Source organism: Grus americana, unplaced genomic scaffold (genome assembly GCF_028858705.1).
Source record: "Grus americana isolate bGruAme1 unplaced genomic scaffold, bGruAme1.mat scaffold_429, whole genome shotgun sequence".
In the NCBI taxonomy this organism is placed as follows: domain Eukaryota; kingdom Metazoa; phylum Chordata; class Aves; order Gruiformes; family Gruidae; genus Grus; species Grus americana.
Window position 1 is genome coordinate 1 of NW_026561690.1, and position 21,617 is coordinate 21,617.

Here is a 21,617-nt window from a genome sequence, read left to right on the forward strand (position 1 = left end):
TAATCATAATTAGTGTTTGGGTTTGGTGGTTTTTTTTTTTTTTTTGCAAGTAGAAGGTTAAAATTGGATCCTAAATGGCTTAGTCCTGTGCTTGTCAAACTGAAATGTCCTTGTAACACTACAAGCAGACTTGTCTTCAGAAAATGATTACCTGCAAGCATCCCTGCTTTAGTTGACCAGTGTTCTAGAGGGACTGTTCTCAAGTGGGACAGCCGTCTCTGTAAGGCAGAACACTTGCCATTTCTTTATCTGGTTCTGCATCCTGTTACACATACATTCTTCATGAAACACAACTTACCCCTGCAATATTGCTATTTCAGCTTGGGCTGTCTCAGTTTCATGTTTAAGGTTTTTCCACGTCTTGGGGGGGGGGGGGGGGCAGAGAGACGGACACCAAACCCAATCAATCTTGAAGCAAAAATATATCTAGCTTTCTAAAAGTTGACATACTAATTTTTTTTTTTTTTAAATTACCAACAAATGCTGTAGAGCAAGTGAAAGCCCATGAAAAGTACTTAAATTAAAAGGTCAAATATTCTGTTCACTACATTAATAGTACATTATTTCTAGGAAGAAAAATGCCCCAAAAAACAAAGCTTTTCATGAAAATGAATGAAATTTGTCCTTCATCCATAAGAACAGGTGTTCAACATTTGTACTGTTTTATACTGATGAAAACAGAAAGCACTTATGCTTGCAGTAAACACTCTTCTCCTGTACTGGCAGTTCACAGGTGTCTCTTTGCAAGCTGGAAGAAACGCCTGTTGCTCTACTAGATACTTCAGATGTCTCTTGGCATTAAAACTTCAATGAAATGCACATACTTCAAATGGCTGATGCTGACCTGTGAGGAGACTAGGGATCATTACTATACGTGCTATTCCAATGAAAGTCAGCTTTGGAAGGTGTCTGTTCAAACTTTTCTTTAGGTAACTCTTAAAACAATTATTGATAATTGAATCAAATATACCATGGTTCAACTTCAAGAGATGCACAACTATGACTTTTATGAAATTACATGATCAGTAACCAAATTCCGATCTAAAAAAAGGCATATAAAACTTGAAAGTGGTGTCAGTTTTCAGCACACCCAGAAATTTATACCAATAGGTTTCTCTGCTGCCTTGCAAAAGTAAAATAACTTTTTTTTTTTTTTTTTTTTTTTTGGACATGTAATGACAGTACTGCACATGAAATTGGAACAAAGACTCCTACCTACATTCACATTGGCAGAAGCCTAAAACAGCTTTTAAGTGCATGTCTGTCTGCATGCTGAACTTACCTAGGGTGACTACACAAACACAACTCTATGGTGAAATTACAGTAAAAATCACAGTCTACCTAAAACATTAAATAATGTGTGCTTTTTTTTAGTCTTTTTACCTTTGTACCTGGCTTTAAGCAAGACAGAGTTCAAAACATGATGCAATTGAGGGGGAAAGTGGAAGTCTATAGATTAGGTTTCACACTGACACAGTGCCACAATACATTATAATAGTCCATAAATAATTTTTTAAGTCTTTCTTACGTTATTTTCTAAGTGCCTGCAGTTCATTTGCCTTGCTCCTGAACATGCTGCAGCTTCACAAGATTTTAGCTCTCCAAAACCAGCTTTTGGAGACAATGGGCTGAGTGCCAGAATCTATTCTGCCCAGGAAGGTTCCTTTATATTGGCCTGGTCTAGTACATGAATCTTTCTGAAACAAAGGCAAAAAAGAATCTGTGCTTTATGTATCAAACATCTGACACAAATGCATGGATGATTGATTAAAATATTCCTTCAGAAATCCCAGGAACAGGGCTATTCAAGCCATTCTATAGGTTTATTTTATAACCTCACAAAAGTGGATTCAAAGATGTGCTCTGTACCTGCAGTAATTCTGTGAAGGTTTTGGGGTGTTTTTTTTTTCCTGCATCCAAAAAAAAATCCAAAGGCAGCCTTGTTACTGCAAAAAAAATGCTTTAATTGTCACTTTAACTACCTCTGAAGTAGACCACACCACTAATATATTTAAATGCTGTAACTATTATTAGGAGAAATTAGCCCAAAGTAGAATTTGGTAATGAAGTTAAGCTAAAACTCTTATAAACAAAAATGGTCAGACTTTGTTTCAGCGTCTCACCTGGAAAGCAGGATGCCCAGCAGCACAACTGCCGCCTACTACTACAACGACGACGACGACGACGACGGCGACGGCGGCGGCGGCGGCGGCGGCTTACTGGTACTTCCACAGTTAGTCGTGACCCACTTTCTATGCCTGGAAACTGCCAGAATTCTGCTGCAGTGTCTCTAGCCACAGGGAGCACAAGGGCTGCAGGGGGACTGCACCTCACTGCCTGGTCACCTTCCAGCAGTGCAACAGCCGCTCAGCATCACCACACACCGACTCGGGTAATCACGGAAGAGGTTTCCTTTGCTCCCACAAAAAGCCTCAGCAGTATTCAAAACCACCACCAATAAACAGTTGAAGCAACTGAAGCAACTTCCAGCATTCATCTTACACAGCCTCTCACACACTGGGAATTACATTCTTACTGTTTCTACAAGTTCTTGCATTTTTTTTTTCCCCTGTTGTACCAGTAAAAGCAGCATTGCCTGCTGTACAGAATATTAGTACAGGTATTCGCTCCCCTGTAGAGGGAGGAATGCACGCTTCTCTTTTTTTTTTTTTGTCTAAAGGGAGGAGTTATGCCAAATTTCTTACTACCAAGATGCCTAGCACTTGCACAGGAGAGGAAAAATAATTTGCTAAAATACATCTTCATCTGAGAAGAGCTCAGCTTGCGGCACTGTATTATTACTACTCTAAAGGAAGTGAAATCATAGAATACTTCAGGTTGGAAGGGACCCATAAAGATCATCAAGTCCAACTCTCTGCTCCTAAAAAGACTCGCTAAAATTAAATCATATGACTAAGAGCATCATCCAGATGCTCCCTGAACTCTGACAGGCTTGCTGCCATGACCATTTGTGAGAATTGAACATAAGATGTTAAAAACGCTGGTGTCTGCTTATCGCTTGTGCAAGCATTGTGGATGTTTGATGGTTTCATCACAGAATCTTGAAGGCCACAGTGCCCAGAATGAGACAGTTTGCTTGATTATCTGCGAAATGAATATTACAGTTGACATCCCTGAATATGATAATGAGCTTAAAGAAGTACATGCTAAACATACATGACTATAGTACTCGACTGTCTACCCAAATCATGTTAAATGTCACCCCAGGGAGAGGAACAGCTAAGGTTAGGGTATAAATGATATTGAGGAAAATACCCCCAGGGAGGTAGAGAAGAGATTGAAGACCCTGAAGAGGCAGTCGACAGGCTGTGCTCCTGCTCCACCCAAGATAGGGACGCCTTCTTGGTAAGCATTATGCCTTCACCTTTTGGTGAAGAATACCCAGGACAGGATTTTGCTGGCACTATCATCATATATTAGTGCTACTGCAGTAAGTGCATTTATCAATGGCAATTCCAAATTTTTTATATCTGTCACCTTAATAAATTACCTTTTTCAACTTTGTGAAACTGTGTCAGAGAAAGTCCTTTATGGGGCTCTGATAAGTGGCTACACACATAATCCTTTAGACCGCTGACCAAGTCTGGGACTAAGACTGGACCTAGTCACACCTAGACCCCTCTCCAACACAAGTTTAGAAAGCAAGGGAATCCTTTCTGAACCTCATGACTCAACAGGAGGGCCTCCCTCAGCCATGTATCAGACTCATACCCTTTCATGTGACACCACCTCCCTGGGAAGTCCCTGGCCAGAGATGCCAGTGCACTGGTTAACATGTCAGCTGTGGAAACTTCCACCCAGCATTGACCTTCTGTCTTTTGCCTCCTGGCACATGCTCTCCTCCAAAATACCTGATAATGCTGCTGCAAAATGGAAGGTTCATAGGTGAGTCCTGTCCACTGCTCTGCAGCGGGAAGCACTTGTTTGGTTCTGTCCCGGTTCTGGCAAGGATAGAGTTAATTTCACAAGGAGCCAGGACAGGTGACCCAAGCTGGCTGGGGGCTATTCCATACCATGTGACATCATGCTCACCATAAAAGGGGGGCTAGTCGGGCAGGAGGGGGGCAGCGCAGTTTCGGCGTGGTTCCGGGACGGGCTGAGCGTCCAGTCGGTCTTGGTCGGTCATGGGATTGGTAAATTGTTCTCTGTTATCACCCATTGTGAATATCTGTTATCAGTACTGTTGTTGATTGTTTTCCCTCTCCCTTGCTGTCCCAGTAACCTGCCCTTATCCCAACCCTCGAGGCTTTGCCATTGTTTTTCCGTTCTCCTCCCCATCCCACTGGGGGAGGGGTGAGCGAGCGGCCCAGTGGCGCTCAGCGGCCGGCTGGGCCTAAACCACATCAGGGTCTTCTTCACCCAGCCATCGAATTTAAAACAAACAAACGAAAAAAAAAACCAAACCAAAAAACAAAAAACAAAAAAATCCTCGAAGCTCATGCTCTTTGAAGTTTGGCTGAAATTGGGCCACGGCTTCATGGCTTTTGGCAAAGGAGAGGGCACAGCAGATAGACCACGCAGAAAGCCTCAATTCCTTTAAGAAAAGGATTTGAAAAAGCTACATAATTAGTCAGGAAATTCCTTTGGTGCAAGCAAAGCGTAGAAGTGCAGCCTCTGTCATGGCATCTTACAAACCTGCTCAGGAAAGGAAAGCACATGGAGGCAGAGAGAGGAAAGAAGTGCAGTGGAAGGTTCTGTCACAACACATATACCATGTCTGTATTAATAGTTTTGAAAAGCTCATCACACTCCCTGACCTGTCAATGACTGCAAAATTTTGCAGTCCTGTTTTCAGTCAAGATTTATAGTGTCAACTTAGATGGAACAGTTTAAAAGGTAAACCTTGTTTCAACAGTTAAACAACATTCCTTAGCTGCCAAAGTCATGAAAAGCGCTCTCTTTTACATTTCATGAACTAAGGAGGCAAGAAAAAGAGCTTTTCATAGCAATTATTAGGAACAAATGAGGAATGGCTGCAAAGAAAATAGAGCAGAGGGAATTTTAAATGATGAGGACCTTTAAAATAGTAGGTTTTTTAGTTTAAGATCAAAAGGCAGACAAGTTTCACACATACCTCTAAGAGGCTATAAAAAAAGTAATTAAGACCTTGATGCAAATAAATCAAAACGGCCAGTGATATTTTATACTCCTTCATACTTCAAAGGCAGAGAAAAACAGAATGTTACTTTTAATAGTCATCTCTGCTCTACCGTAGTAAACTCAATTTAAAGGAAAGATGAAAATTGGACAAACCACTAGAAAACTCCTCCGTACAAGACATTAAAACCAGTGTGGACTGTCATACAAAATGCACTATAAAGAAACTGACCAGAAAAAATAAGAACAAAGGTCTTTTACAATTATCTGTGATTGTCTACACTTCAAATTCTACCATTCTAGCTAAGAAAGGATGTTGTAAAGATGACAGACTCCATGGAGAGGAGCAGACAGGTACCACCACAGCACAAGAGCGGCAGAGAGGCATCCTAAAGGCTAGAGAGTGCAAAACCCAGGTGGCACTGAAACCAAGCCTAAAAACCATACTGAAGCCTGAACCACGCTGACACAAAGCTGACACCTACACCACAGGAACAGACAGAATTTATGTTGTCTTATGTGTTTTGCTGTAGTCACTCTGATTCTCCTCTTCTTATGTTGCTCCAGTTTTTTGAATTGAAAAGCCCTTCTGTTCTTTAAGGAGCTCCCTGTAAGTAGAGATCCAGGGAAATCTGTCTCAATGCCCCATCCCACAGAGGATCCCATCACAAAGCTGCAGAATTTGCATGGGAACATTCACTGCAGTCTAGCAGATACACAGATAGGTACCTTAACAGGAGTGCAGACAGACATGAACATAGTACCTGTCTTGAACTGATAATTGATGTATTGTTCAATCTCATGACACAGCAGTGAAAATTTCTGATTCACAGGAATCTTGCTGAGATTCAAGATTTGTTTTTAGCTCCTGCTGTGCTAAAGTAAGTAATATTCTATATCAGAAATTACAGCATTACAAAACACTGTCCTGGTTTTCAGCTGAGATAGATAGAGTGAATTTTCACAAGAAGCTGGGAAGGGACCGAGCCGGAAAAACTGACATAAACTAACCAAAGAGGTATCCCATATCATGACATCACGCTCAGTATTTAAGGGGGGAACTAGCCTGGGAGGAGGGATCGCTGCTCTGGGACAGCCTGGGTGTGGTGAGCAAATTGCATTGTGTATCATATTATTTTATTAGTTTTGTTGTTGTTATTTTCCTCTTCCTTTGCTGTCCCAGTAAACTGTCCTTGTCCCAACCCATGAGTTTTGCCTTTTTCTTCTGATTCTCCTCCCCATCCCACAGCAGGGAGGAGTGAGCGAGTGGCCATATGGTTCCCAGCTGCCAGCTGGGGCTAAACCATGACAATCCTTTTTGGCACCCAATGTGGGGCTCAAAGGGTTGAGAGAACAACAGATCTGACCTGAATGTGTTAAAGTTGTTACACACATTTGTTATATTAGTTAAATAGTTGCTGGTCACAATGGTGGTTTGTTTGTTCACATGTGCACATTATGGAAACCCACACTTGCTGCAGGTATTCCCTGTGCTGCTGTCTATCACCTCTGGGAGAGGGGTCACGATTCTCATTACGCCATGCTGTGTAATATCAGCTTATGATATGATAACATCACTGGTCATGAGGTTAAGCTGGTATGTGTATGTGGCATTGCTTCATGCCCATACCTCAGATGACATCTCTCAGAATTTATTAATAATCGCACCCAATATATGGGGAAGATGGGGGGGGGGGAACTTTCTTCCACTCTTTCACCTCCCCTTTTTTCCTTCAAGCTGGTTAAAACAGCTTTTGAGACTTTTGAATACCCTTGGGATGTTCAAGCCACTATGCTCCTATTGCTGTCTCCTGAATGTGTTTCAGGCCTTGTTCAGTGTTACAAAAAAATTGTTTTAAGAACACCACACAGAGATCTGCCCCGAGGCTGGATAGTCATGGGTGGCACGGCATGTGGGAGAATATGGGCAGGTACCAAGAGACCTTCTCACCTCCAGTGGTTTGGAACTTCACTCCCGAACAACTACGGGACCCTGATGAAGCAATAGAACATGTGAAAGGAAAATACTGTGGCTATTCCAAAGAGGCACAACGTACTGCACTATGCTGGGCCCTGGCCAGTATCTACCAAACACTGCTCAATATCAGGCAGCACCTTCAGGAGGAAGAGAGGGAAAACAGTCTGACAACCACTGTGGCAACTCCAGCCCCAGCAACAGGCACTGCTGCTACTCAAATCCAAGTGACACGTGCTGCAGCTGAACCAAAACCCCAACCCGTGCTGGTATCAGTCACCCCTATATATAAGAACAAATACACAAAAAAAATCAGTTCCCTTAGTAGGGGATGACGATGAACCAGGACCATCACAAGAACAGGAGGAGGAGGCAGAGCCAGAGGTAATCACCCGATCCCTGTCCCTGAGTGAGCTGCGAGACGTGAAAAACGAGATCAGCCGCCGTCCAGGCGAGCACATTGTCATCTGGCTGCTCCGATGCTGGGATAACGGGGCCAGTAGCCTGGAATTAGAGGGCAGGGAAGCCAAGCAGCTGGGATCCCTGTCCAGGGAAGGGGACATTGACAAGGGCGATTGGGAAAAAAGACACAAGCCCTCAGCCTCTGGAGGCGACTTCTGTCAGGCGTAAGGGAAAGGTATCCCTTCAGCGAAGATGTTGGATGTCATCCAGGCAAGCGGACCACCACAGAGAGAGGTATCCAGTACTCGAGGGAATTAGCCATGCGGGAGATGGTTTATTATGACCCGGACAACATGCAGTTACCCACAGGTCCAGATGAGGTCCAATGTACCCGACCCATGGGTGGAAGTTTGTATGGAGTGCACCACTGTTGCAACTCAAAGAGGATATGTGCTGTTCCCTTGTACGGACCAGTATCTCAGCTATTAGGAGTAAGTGTTCCTCTGCTCAAGAGAGAGGATACAGTGGGTACACACCACAAGCCACCTTGTGGTTTACCTGCATGACCATGGAGAGGACATGAGGAAGTGGGATGGAGAACCTACCGTGACCATATGGGTACGTGAGTTGCAAGGCAAAACAATTTTAAATGGGGTTCTTCCCGGAAAATTGCTGATCCAGTCTCCAGCGGGCAGTTCCCTAGACAGAGTGGAAGGTCTGATCATACTTATAATCCTCTTGAAGGGACTGCTAAGTCATTTTTGCAAGAAGTGAGTAATGAACACAATGACCAAGATTAGAGACAACCAGGTCTACTGGACTGTGTGGATTCGATGGCCTGGCACGTCAGATCCACAGGAGTATAAGGCTCTAGTGGACACCGCTGCACAGTGTACCCTAACGCCATCCAGCCATGAAGGGGCAGAACCCACCTGTATTTCTGGAGCGACAGGGGGATCCCAACAGCTGACTGTACTGCTGGAGGCCAAAGTGAGTCTAACCGGGAATGAGTGGCAAAAGCCCCGCATTGTGACTGGCCCAGAGGCTCCATGCATCCCGGGCACAGACTGCCTCCAGAGAGGGTATTTCAGGGACCCAAAAGGGTACCGGTGGGCTCTTGGCATAGCTGCCTTGGAGACAGAGGAAACTGAACAGCTGTCTACCTTGCCCAGTCTCTCAGAGGACCCTTCTGGTGTGGGGTTACTGAGGGTCCAAGACCAACAGGTGCCAATCGCTACCACGATGGTGCACCAGTGGCACTATCACACCAACCGAGACTCCCCGATTCCCATCCATAAGCTGGTTCGTCAGCTGGAGAGCCAGGGAGTGATGAGCAGAACCCGCTCACCCTTTAACGCTCCCCTGTGGCCAGTGCAGAATGGGGAGTGGAGACTGACGGTAGACTATCGTGGCCTGAATGAAGTCATGCCACCGCTGAGCGCTGCCGTGCCGGACATGCTAGAACTTCAATACGAACTGGAGCCAAAGGCAGCCAAGCGCTACGCCACAATTGATATCAGGAATGCGTTTTTTCTCAATCCCTTTGGTGGCAGAGCGCAGGCCACAGTTTGCTTTCACTTGGAGGGGCACCCAGTACACCTGGAATCGACTGCCCCAGGGGCAGAAACAGCCCCACCATTTGCCATGGACTGATCCAGACTGCGCTGGAACAGGGTGAGGCTCTGGAGCATGTGCGATACATCGATGACACCATTATATGGGGCAACACAGCAGAAGTTGTTTCTGAGAAAGGGAAGACAATAGTCCAAATCCTTCTGAAAGCAGGTTTTGCCATAAATCTAAGTAAGGTCAAGGGACCTGCACAGGAGATTCAGTTTTTAGGAAAAAAAAGGCAAGATTGGTGTCGACAGATCCCAGTGGATGTGATCAATAAAATAGCAGCCATGTCTCCGCCGACTCGCAAAAAGGAAACACAAGCTTTCTTGGGTGTTGTTGGATTCTGGAGGATGCGTGTCTCCAATTACAGTCTGATTGTAAGCCCTCTCTATCAGGTGACCTGGAAGCAGAACGATTTCAAACAGGGCCCTGAGCAACGACAAGCCTTTGAACAAATTAAACAGGAAATAGTCCATGCAGTGGCCCTTGGGCCAGTCCGGGCAGGAGCAGATGTAAAGAACGTGCTCTACACTGTAGCCGGGGAGAATGGCCCTAGCTGGAGTCCCTGGTAGAAAGTACCAGGGAAGACTTGAGGTCGAGAATACTGAGGATCCAAGGCCGCTACGCTCCAACTGAAAAAGAGATATTGGCAGCATGTGAAGGGGTTCGAGCTGCTTTGGAAGTGATTGGTGCTGAAGCACAGCTCCTCCTGGCACCCCAACTGCCGGTGCTGGGCTGAAGGTTCAAAGGGGGAGGGTCCCCTCTACACACCACGCAATGGATGCTACGTGGAGTAAGCGTGTCGCGCTGATCACGCAGCGGGCTCCAGTAGGAAACCCCGGTCACCCGGGAATCTTGGAAGTGATCACGGACTGGCCAGAAGGCAAAGATTTCGGAATGATGCCAGAGGAGGAGGTGACACCTGCTGAAGAGGCCCCACCATGTAAGAAACTGCCAGACAATGAGAAGCCATATGCCCCGTTCACTGACGGGTCCTGTCGCATCGTGGGAAAGCATCAGAGGTGGAAGGCTGCCCTATGGAGTCCTGCATGACGAGTCGCAGAAGCTGCTGAAGGAGAAGGTGAATCGAGCCAGTCTGCAGAGGTGAAAGCCATCCAGCTTTAGACATTGCTGAAGGAGAAAAGTGGCCGATGCTCTGTCTCTGGACTGACAGAGATGGACGGTGGCCAATGTCCTGTGGGGTGGTTACAGCAATGGCAGCAGAGCAACTGGCAGCGCAGAGGCAAACCCATCTGGGCTGCCCCACTGTGGCAAGATACTGCTGCCCGGCTAGAGAAGCTGGTTGTAAAAGGACGTCACGTAGGTGCCCACGTACCCAAGAGTCGGGCCACTGAGGAACATTCAAAGCAACCATCAGGTTGCTTGGATTGAAGTGGCTCAGGTGGATCTGGACTGGCAACAGAAGGGTGATTTATTTATAGCTCGCTGGGCCCAGGACACATGAGGCCATCAAGGAAGGGATGCAACATACAAATGGGCTCACGACGGAGGGGTGGACTTGACCACGGATGCTATCGCACAGGTTATCCATGAATGTGAAATGTGCACTGCAATCGAGCAAACCAAGCGGTTAAGGCCTCTGTGGTATGACGATGGCTGAAATATCAATATGGGGAGGCGTGGCAGATTGATTACATCACACTCCCACAAACCCACCAAGGCAGGCACCATGTGCTTGCAATGGTTTAAGCAACCACCAGATGGCTGGAAACATGTCCCATGCCCCATGCCACCACCCGGAACACTATCCTGGGCTTTGAAAAGCAAGTCCTGTGGGGACATGGCACCCCAGAAAGAACTGAGTCAGACAATGGGGCTCATTTCCGCAACAACCTCATAGACACCTGGGCCAAAGAGCATGGCATGGAGTGGTGTATCACATCCCCTGTCATGCACCAGCCTCTGGGAAAATCCAATGGTACAATGGACTGCTAAAGACTGCACTGAGAGCGGTGGGTGGTGGGACTTTCAAACATTGGGATACACGTTTAGCAAAGGCCACCTGGCTAGTTTAACACCAGGGGATCTACCAATCGAGCTGGCCCTGCCCAATGAAGGCAAACCCATCTGTGGCATTGCTTTTGCTCAAGGACCTGGGTGTGCTTGGTGGGTGATGCAGAAAGATGAGGAAGTAATTTTGGGTGAGAATAGCCAATAAATTAAGTTGTATGGTGTGAATTGCTACATAATAATGCATGTCATCTCTACTTTGATTGCTAAATACCATAATAGGAGTATTACAGTAAGAATCACCCAGATAAATGAAGAATAACTTTGATGAAAATGAGCAAAGTGCAGCGATGATGAAACCAGAACTGGCTACAGCAACAAGCGCCCAGCAACTTCCTTGAGATTGACACCTTTAACCTGCAGGCCATGAGATTGGACCATGCCAGATACAGCAGCCGTGAGCTCCGGATGCAGCATGCAACAATCCAACAGTACACACCATCGCTTCTGCCCCGAGAGACTGTTGCGGCAGATGAAGCCCAAAGTCATGGATGAAATGAACTCGATGAACATTTTTGAGGGATTTAGAGGGAAGGACATAGACTAAGGGAGTGATACCGGCATGTACAGTAAAAAGACTGTACTTTCAAAAGACAGGAAAAGTGATGGTGATTAATTGGAATGTATTGGGAAATATAAGACCTGGGCATGACATAGATGGTATGGATTAAGGCGTGGATACTGTCCTGGTTTCGACTTAGAGTTAATTTTCTTTCTAGTAGATGCTATAGTGCTGTGTTTTGGATTAGTATGAGAATAATGTTGATAACACTGATGCTTTTAGTTGTTGCTACGTAGTTTTAGTGCCTACACTAAGTCAAGGACCTTTCAGCTTCTCACGCCTTGCCAGGTGCACAAGAAGCTGGGAGGGGATGCAGCCAGGACAGCTGACCCAGATTGGCCAAAGGGATATTCCCTAATATATAGCATCATGATTCATATATAACTGGGGAAGCGAGTTGGGCGGTAGAGTCACTGCTTGGAAACAGACTGGGCATCAGGTTGTTTTATTTGCCGTTTGCATGTGGTGAGCAATTGCATTTGTGCATCAGTTGTATTATTAGTAGTAGTAGTAGTATTATTTTCTCTTCCTTTGTTATGCTATTAAACTGTCTTTATCTCAAGCCATGAGTTTGTTTTCCCATTCCCCTCCTCATCCCCTTGAGGTGGGGGGAGTGAGCGAGTTGCTGCGTGGTGCTTAACTGCCGGCTGGGGCTAAACCACGACAATGAGAAAAAAGGTACTTCTTAGCTGCATAATCCTTCTGTAACTGATACTTCCGAATTTCTTCCAGAGTTACTACACTTAACCTGGAAGATACCTAGTTTAGGCATAAACAGGGTAAATTAGAAAATAACTGTTTCAAAAGATATCAGTGACTTGCTTTCCATGTTATTGATTCATGGGGTTTTTTTCCTCATTATATAACATGAACAAAAGCTTTAGAGCAAACTGTTCCAGCTGTCTTCTCCTGAAAAGGAAGCATGGAAAACTAGCACTTTAAAAACCTTTTTTTATAAAATCTTTTCTTTTAAAGGCCGTGCTCCTAAAATCACCATGCCACCCCCACCTCAGAACAAGAATGATGACTTCAGTGATGACTTCATTCATTCAGTGAAGACTTCATTGCAGACAGATAAAACAACTTTCACACCTGAAATAAAAAACACCACAGTGACTCCAAGTGTAACCAAAGGTATGCACAGTTAAGCAATAGGAGTGTTTGGGAACTCCTTACAGTACTTTGGCATATACTAAGTGTAAATTTTCTCAAGATTTAATATATTATTGCAAATTATCAATATTTTTAATATTTACCAGTTATTAAATGTATATATGATAAAAAATGTACAGTTGCATACTGCATGCAGAAACAAAACCAGTCTTCCAAGTCTCTATAAGTTCTGTCTTTCAAAACTTGTTTAAATGGAGTTCAGCTTTTAATTACGGAACAGAGTTTGTCAGAAGGAGAAAGTTGCAACTTGGACTTCCCCTTCAGAATTAATCAGATGTAACTACCTTGTTATTTAATTTGATAATTTCTTAGGACAAAACACTTTTGACATAGCTAATCTTTTATGGACCAGTCATGTTGGCATGAAATTTGAAAAAAACATCATTTGGCATCATCATGTTGTTTATCAAAGAAAATTGTCAGAAAAGGGAGCAAGATCACTGCAGATGCAGGCATTGGTGAAGTGTCCTTTGGATGGCAGGGGCAGGATGGCCTCCTGTCACATGCAGACCCAGCATAGGCTGATTGTGATTAACTGTTAAGGTACTGTGGTATTTTCTTCTTACAGGAGGTTCACATCATACTTGTGTATTCCTGGGCTCTTTTGATTTTTCCTGCTAATAATAAAATGCATTGTTCTAACAGAAAACTTACATGAAAACAAATCTTTTGATTTAGATTAAAAACCTTGCAAAAATACCTGCTGTGAATACATGTAGAAGAGCTAGATGTTAATGGCTGTTTACAGTGTGGGAGCATCCAGCAGAGTAGCTTAGCTGGGGGATCAAGTGGGATAGACGCTATAGATGAAAACTATGTGCTTTACCCAAGTCATTTTCAAACTACAAACTGATTGATGAGAGGCTCTTCTGTCTGACACCACTTAATTTAATGGCTTTCAGATGTGGCATTGACAGCAGTTCTGGTTCCAGTGCTGGTGATGGTCTTCACTACTCTGATTCTTATCTTAGTTTGTGCGTGGCATTGGAGAAACCGGTAAATGAATAGATTAATGAAAGTACTTTAAATGAATGTTAGCCTGGTGTGTGGGAAGGGAATGCTGCATGTATTGCTATGGGAACTACATGGTCCACATTTGCGGAATTTTCAGAATTGTATTCTCTGTGAGACAACGTTGACTTGAATAGTGAGCACAGTGAAAACAGCTTTTTGTAACTATTTTCATTAGACGTGCTTTTACTGAAAACTGGTTTCTCCAGTAGCAGCAGACTGGTGATGGCAAGCCAGGTTACTGGTGCTTTTACTTTAAATTTGAGGACCAGTTACAGTCAAGGTGGTAGTTGCTGAGCATTAATTAATGCATCTTCTGATAAGCAGACTACCTAAAATACTCTTTTTTTCTTTTTTTTTTTTACAGCAAGAAAAAAACTGAGGGCACTTACGATCTACCTTACTGGGATCGTGCAGGTAACAAAATGGTTTTATGAAATCCCTTGGCATTTTTGGTTCGATGTGTGTTTCAGATGCAGTAACACGGACAATTTCCACTAGCAGAAGCTTCTCTAATGCTGATGTAGGCATAGTGAACACTGAATTTCTTTTTCTGTACAGACTTAACTGCTTCATTCTCTGAATTATTTCCAGAAATAGAAAATGCCTTGTTTCCTGTTAGCGGTTACAGCTCCAGTTTTTGGTTGTGTTTTTTTAGTAAAGTATAAAACCTCTTAATTATACAACATGGGGGGGGGGAAATAATTTATGAGGAATGTCTTTATACATTTGATAATCAAATATTTGGTACTACTTTTGTCCTAGAAAAATTGTTCATCCTAGTGCACAAGGTCTGTCAACTTTGTGTCTCTTCATTGCTCTAGTAAGCATGTGGGATTGTTTGCAGCCCCTTTTAGGCATATTTTCCATCCCACGGTCTTGTGCCCCATTAACTTAAGATCAGACAGTCTGATCAGCGCATTGCAAGTGTCCTGAAAATGCTTCTGCTACAGCATAAAGGGGTGGTGCAGCAGCTGGTTTGTACTGTTGGTATGACCGTGCTTCACTTCTCCGTCTTCATGTTGAAAATTTCCACCTGTGTGTTTGCTCACTGGCAGTTTTAAGTATGCCTTATCCTTTAGACAAGAAACCTTTTAACAACCTTATTTTTATTTACTGCCTGTCCATTTCCAGTAGGTCACAGCATTGTTGGCTTAGAATGTTAGATTCAAAATATTCCGTATTTAATTGTCAGTGATGGACATGCCTAGGTTTTCTTTCCTGTTTGTTTAAATTTAAACATTCAGTATGTAGATCTGTTTTAAAAGGAAGTTTTGCACAATGCAGTATGAAAATAATGTTGCCACGCTTCTCTGTGGAACCTCTGCCTGTCCCCTCCCACAGGCTACCTCAAATTTTGTTAAACAGTGTTCTGTGGTTTTGAATCTCCTACAGGATGGTCTCTTACAGTGGGGATGAAATATGTTAATGGACAGCAAAACTAGAGTGGCTCTGGCTACTGGGGAAGGGAGGGCAAGGAATGTGACAAAACCAACCCTCCCTACCACAGTCACTCCTTGTCATTTCCACTGATGTCAGAAATCCTCTTTATTCAGGTTTTTTGCAAATATTCACTGATCAGCCTTTTTCTGCAATGTGAGTTAGAAACGTGACATTAACAGCCAGAAACCACATTCATTAAATGTACTCTTAGGTTATTAACTGAGGTTGTCTCAAATTTTGTGTAAATACTTGATTTACAAATTGGAATCATGGCTGACTTCTCAGTATTTTCTGTGTTGTATTTTCTGAGTTTATTAATGTGATAAGTAGCCCCAGCACTGCTGCTAATGGACATTCAGGAATAGAGTCGCTAGACTGCAGAAGTTCTGCTGGTGTTTGAAGGCGTGGGAAGTCAGGCGAGTTGATTGGGTGAATCTTCTGTTTCTGAATCTTCAGTCTGCCAGAAAATACTAAAATATCTTGTAACCTTAGGGTCATGCAAATACTGATAATCGAGTTGTTTACCTGCTACTACAAAATACAAGCTGTGGTGTAAAAATGTTTTAGTAGCTTAAAACACAGTATATGTGCAGTCTTAGGAGGTGTGTGTTTGTTTTTAAATCCACATGAAGGGTGGTGGAAAGGAATGAAGCAGTTTCTCCCAACGAAATCAGCAGAACATGAAGAAACTCCCGTACGCTACAGCAGCAGTGAAATTGGTCACCTAAGACCAAGAGAAGTCCCAACAATGCTGCAAACAGAGTCTGCAGGTACATTTTATTGGTTTTGAGGGCTATGTAATATATATAATATGGATTAAAAATGTCAGGAATTTGGCTACATTTAATTATATCCTGTTTGTTTTGGGGAAGAGAGGAGAAAAGAATAGTTCTGTTGGTAAGTGCATTTCTTAAAATCCAAGCTTCTTCAGATCTGTTCTTGGTGCATCATAAAAGTATGTTGACTTGATGTGCTGTGGATAGACACTTTTCCCAAGCTAATGCAATAACTGAAAGTTTCTTCACTTGTTGTTAAACCCCATAAAGGGTTGAAAGATTTTTTTTTTTTTGGTTATGTTTTCATGCACTAGAAATAATTTCACCCCATTACCTTTACGCACAAATCTGAAATGTGGCACTTGGTTCCCTGCACTGATTGTATGGATTAAATCATTGTTTTGATTTAGAAAAGGAGTTGTTACTGATAGCGGCGTATGCCCTTTCCTTGGTGAACCAGTCATTAGAGGAAGATGACTGACTGTGCCTTTGGTTCTGTGCTTACATGCTGATGGCAGAAGTATGCAGACGCGCAGGAATTACAGCTTCACAACAAGAAGAATTACTTTTCTCTTTTTGGCTGCTTGCTTGTTTTTATCCAGCTCGCCAGGTTTCTCACCTCTGGCTTTTGTAACTCAGATTATCTGTTGAACTAAAACATCTCAGCTGACCACCTGCAGGCTTCCCCCCTCAGATGACAAACCCTCCACCCCAAGTACTGCTTTATCCAAAGCCAGGCTAGGATAATTTCATTTAATTCTAATTTTGCCAGGAAGCACATAAAAATAACTTTGTTTTGAGGCAGATTTACAGCATGGGAAATCACAGCTCATAAGGGAAGAAGTATAAACCTGAGAAGTCAGGATGTTGTAGTATCCCGACGGCTTTAACTATTGGGTGGAAATGACTTTTTTTTTCCAAAGCAATGGCAGAGAGATGCCACTGGTTTGATCTAGGATAATAATTCCTGTGTCACTATCGACAGGTGGTATTTAATGTGATGCCACTGTAAAATGACTTCCATTAAGTGTGTTTTTATTTTTGTTTTGCTGGGGCTCACAACACAGAGTATGCTCAGCCACTGGTAGGGGGAATTGTCGGCACGCTTCATCAGAGATCAACCTTTAAACCAGAGGAAGGGAAAGAAGCAAGTTACGCCGATTTGGACCCTTACAATTCACCCATACAAGAAGTTTACCATGCTTATGCTGAACCGCTACCTATAACGGGACCGGAATATGCAACTCCAATAATCATGGACATGTCCAACCATCCCAGCACCCCTCTTGGCGTTCCTTCCATTTCCACCTTCAAAGCTGCAGGGAATCAAGCTCCTCCACTGGTGGGAACTTACAATAAACTCTTATCTAGGACAGACAGCGCATCATCAGCACAGGTGCTGTATGACACACCAAAGGGGCAGCCGGGGCCAGGTGCCACTGATGAATTGGTGTACCAGGTACCACAGAGTGTGGCCCATTCCGCTGGGAGTAAGGATGAACTGAGTTAGCTCACGAGTAAGGTAGAATGATGGCTTGCTTTTTAAAAGCCAATTCCATGAAGCTGACAGTTTCACTTTTTAATCGCGTTGTTTTGATATTGTTAGTCTTAAATAATACAATGTTCAACCAAAAGATGTGGTATTGGAGGTCTGGGAAACCAGTAATTCTGCCTTTCCTTAAGCTGTATATGTAATGACAGCTTGTTTCCTGCAAAACTGTGGACGTTTTTATTACTACTGTACAGTTGTCTGTCAGACATGAGAGAAGAACTCTTCAAGATTAGCTTCAGTAATTCATAGATGTGAATGCTAAATTGGGAGAAACAGTTTAAAGTATGAAAGCCAGTAATTTCTCGCTAATGGTACTATTTCGGGGGGGGACGACCAAACAAACTCAAAGCTCCTAATTTTCTAAGATCTATATGTAAGCACTATAGCTTCTAAAATTAATTTTACACTCTATAAAATGCCTGCACAACTTTGGATTTTAAAAACTACTGTCAGGACTGATGGCAAAAATCCCATTCACTTCATGGCATAAAATAGTTTTGATTCTAAATTGCATTGCTTCAGCTTTTGTTCACAGCATTAGGAATCATCAGCTGTGTGTTCCTCAGAAGTTTGCCACCATTTTTGTTAGCCTTCCAAAACTAGAATCCATTGTCTGTACAATCTGTTTTCTGCCTCATCTCCCTAAGCCACTCAGTCCTGTTCTTCCTAGGGATCCAGGAGGCAGAAAGTCATACAAGCAAACTACACAGTAACTACTTTTACATTTTTTTTTTTCCCTACTAAGTGAAGGCTGCGCTGAATAGCGTCTGCCTCAAAATTAGACTTCCCTGATGGTCAGTGTGCAAGAAGCATCCAGGTGTTAGAGGTGACTGAATTCAGAAAGGTTCTCCCTGTCCCCCTGCCCTGATTCCCCCCAGAGTACCTATTGTTGTGTGTTAAGATGTGAGCATATACAAAGCAAGCTATGTATATAACTTCATGAGTGCTTAAGGAAGCACACAAATACTCTAATGGTGCACAGTTTGTGTTATACACACTTTTAGCACATAGGGTACATTTTAGCACAATTGAAAAACTTTAGCCTTAGGGCTTTTCTTACAATTGTTCATATTAGAAGTATAGAAGATTCCAAAACGTTTGCAAGAGAACCAGTACTGTTCCAAAGCATGTCCATTTCAGAAGCGTTTAATGAAAGTTGTATCCTTTGAATGTTCCAGTGTTCTCTGCTATGAAAACATTGCAGTCAGTCTTCTATTTGAGCTAACATAGGCTAGATTTAGCTAGGTAATCATGAAATGAAAACAATTTGGATGTCATAGTTGCCATTTTTTATCTTGTTAGAAACAAAGCACAGCTTTTTAACCTAAGTAGGAGAAAAAACCCACAACAAAAATGCTTTATTTTTATGGTAACAGCACTGTTGGGAGGATGCTGAATTAATTTATACATGTGAAAGCCCCTACCGACACATTACCCCAGTTTTATGGACTTCAGTGGTTACTGTTTGTTTCTGTGATGTAACTCATTTCAGCCTTGTTTATTGCCCAGGGTCCTTAGTCTAGGTGGAGAACATCCAAATCGAAACTAAAATACTGTTCAAGAGGGCTGCCACCATGTCTTTATACCAGTATGGTATCCTAATTTATCACTTAAAAAGTTGTTTGCACAGGGGCTATATATAAAACTCAGTAATCCAGAATTACTCATGGTCTGTTCAACATCTAGAATGTGTTCTTACATACTCTGTGCTACCTTAAAGCCCAACTCTACAATTTTTTGATCATTCAATCTCATTCACTGAGAATGATAATTAATTACTTTTTAGAATTGGGTGTCTAAATGTGAATGTAAGTAAGGGTGGTATATAAGACCCATTCAAGAAAAAGAAATTCCTGCCTATAGTTCTATTTTTTTTATTGCAACTGTTTCTGCTTGATAAAGCTAGTCTGCAACCTTTGTTAAACAAAGGTTTGTTAACCTTTGCTTAAACAGGTAAGTGTTCTTATCCATCAGCAGCAACTATGACTTCAAAATGATCTGAGCTGATTTTATTTGAAAGGGGCGGGAGGTTATTTGTTTGCACCAAGATGTGACATATTTATTCCAGCCAAGTTAAGAAACCTCTGCATTCTCAAACTGTACCAGTTAAAAAATTAATCTATCATAATGGATGTGTTCAAGTCAGTAAAATTAACTCGCTTGGATTTAATTTTTTAGTGTAGGCCAGGTATGGTAGCACTGTGGATATACTGTAGGATAAGATGGGATAAGAATTAAACAGTTTCTCTACAGTGGGTTATTTTTAAGCACCCATACTGTAGATTCATTATCTGAGCAGCATGAGCTGTTGCCTGGAATGGTTGCTTTTAGGAATTTAAGTCCCTTTTCTGAAAGAAATTGGTCCCAAGCTTTGCTCCCTGCTTTCAACTTTGAACATGTTACCTGGTAGGACTAAGAAGAGAAGGTTGAACATGTAATGGTTGGGTTTAAAATGTATGCTATGACCTGTTGAACATTGATTCCCAATTGTAAGTTGCATGACACACTTAAAATCAGCATCTGCTGTGCACAACACAAGCAGAGGTACATTTAATGGGTCTCTCTTACATGTGAAGATATACAGATATAAAATGTATTTCAATCTTGTTTGGCCTGAGTATTCTCCCAGAATGTATGTTCTTACCTCAGCATGTATTGTAGTTGCTCAGTATTTGTATATGTTGCTAGAACTTAGACTGTATAAATAGTGAGGGATTTTTATATGTATGTTAAAAAGTCTTTTAAATAAATTGTACATACATATTACTCAGTACGTTTGCTGCATTTAATACGCACCTTATATAAAATTCATTTGTAGTGGAAATGCAAGGGTTATTTATGAGTCGACCCCTCTTGTAGTATGATGTGCCCTGCCTCCAAGAGTGACATTGTACTGGTTCCTGGCAGCAGCAACCACCCACAGAGGAGAGGTTGGTCCCTGCCCCATCTCACCAAGTGTTAGAAGTAATAAAGTTACACTTACCAAAGAGCTGGAGTCTGCTGCAGGGTAAGTGGTATTTACAGGAGGGAGCTTCCCTGGAGTCACCTGCTGCTGGCAGAACGCTGGCTCTGGAGTCCTGTGTTACCAGAGGCTAAGACACCAACAGCCCACTGTTAGTGTCATGAGAAAGTCAGGCTCCAGTCCAGTAGCGCTGTGGTGGGTTGACCCTGGCTGGATGCCAGGTGCCCACCAAGGCCACTCTATTGCTACCCTCCTCGGCTGGACAGGGAAAACTAGTTTAATGTGTACCAAGCAAAGCAGAGAATGATAATGAGAAATAAAACTGAATCTTAAAAACCCCCTCCCTTCTTCCTGGGCTTAATTTTACTTCCTGTTTTCTCTCCCTCCTTCTCCCCAGTGGCAAAGGAGGATAGGGAATGGGGGTTGTAGTCAGTTCATCACTCCTTGTCTCTGCCACTCCTTCTTTCTTGGGAGAGGACTCCTCACACTCTGCCCCCTGCTCCAGCATGGGGTCCCTCCCACAGGGGACAGCCCTCCATGAACTTCTACAGCATGAGTTCTTCCCACAGGCTGCAGTTCTTCACAAACTGCTCCAGTGTGGGTCCCTCCCAGGGAGTACGGCCCTGCAGGATGAGACTGCTCCAGTGTGGGTCCCCCATGGGGTCACAAGTCCTGCCAGCAAACCTGCTCCAGCGTGGGCTCCTCTCTCCACAGGGCCACAGGTCCTGCCAGGAGCCTGCCCCAGCACAGGCATCCCACAGGGTCACAGCCTCCTTTGGGCATCCACCTGGCATGGGGTCCTTCATGGGCTGCAGGTGGGTGTCTGCTCCACCAGCAACCTCCATGGGCTGCACGGGGACAGCCTGCCTCACCGTGGTCTTCTCCACAGGCTAAAGGGGAATCTCTGCTCCTATGCCTGGAGCACTTTCTCTTTCATCACTGACCTTCGTGTCTGCAGAGCTGTTTCACATCTTACGCCTCCACTGCTATTTCCG

The 21,617-nt window shown here is 43.3% G+C and overlaps 1 protein-coding gene across 2 annotated transcripts; it reads left to right on the forward strand.

Annotated features, from left to right (window-relative positions):
* Positions 1-11,905: 11,905 nt before the first annotated feature.
* LOC129200723 (discoidin, CUB and LCCL domain-containing protein 2-like) lies at positions 11,906-20,426 on the forward strand. Of its 2 annotated transcripts, XM_054811998.1 has the most exons (6): positions 11,906-12,383; positions 12,681-12,839; positions 13,781-13,874; positions 14,257-14,306; positions 15,965-16,102; positions 17,176-20,426. In XM_054811998.1, exons 2-6 carry the CDS (start codon positions 12,701-12,703, stop codon positions 17,616-17,618), a joined length of 864 nt encoding a protein of 287 aa, XP_054667973.1. In that variant the 5' UTR covers positions 11,906-12,383; positions 12,681-12,700; the 3' UTR covers positions 17,619-20,426. The 2 variants fall into 2 exon arrangements, with proteins under 2 accessions (XP_054667973.1, XP_054667972.1); XM_054811997.1 differs by having other exon boundaries at positions 11,906-12,839.
* The last annotated feature ends 1,191 nt before the right edge of the window (positions 20,427-21,617 follow it).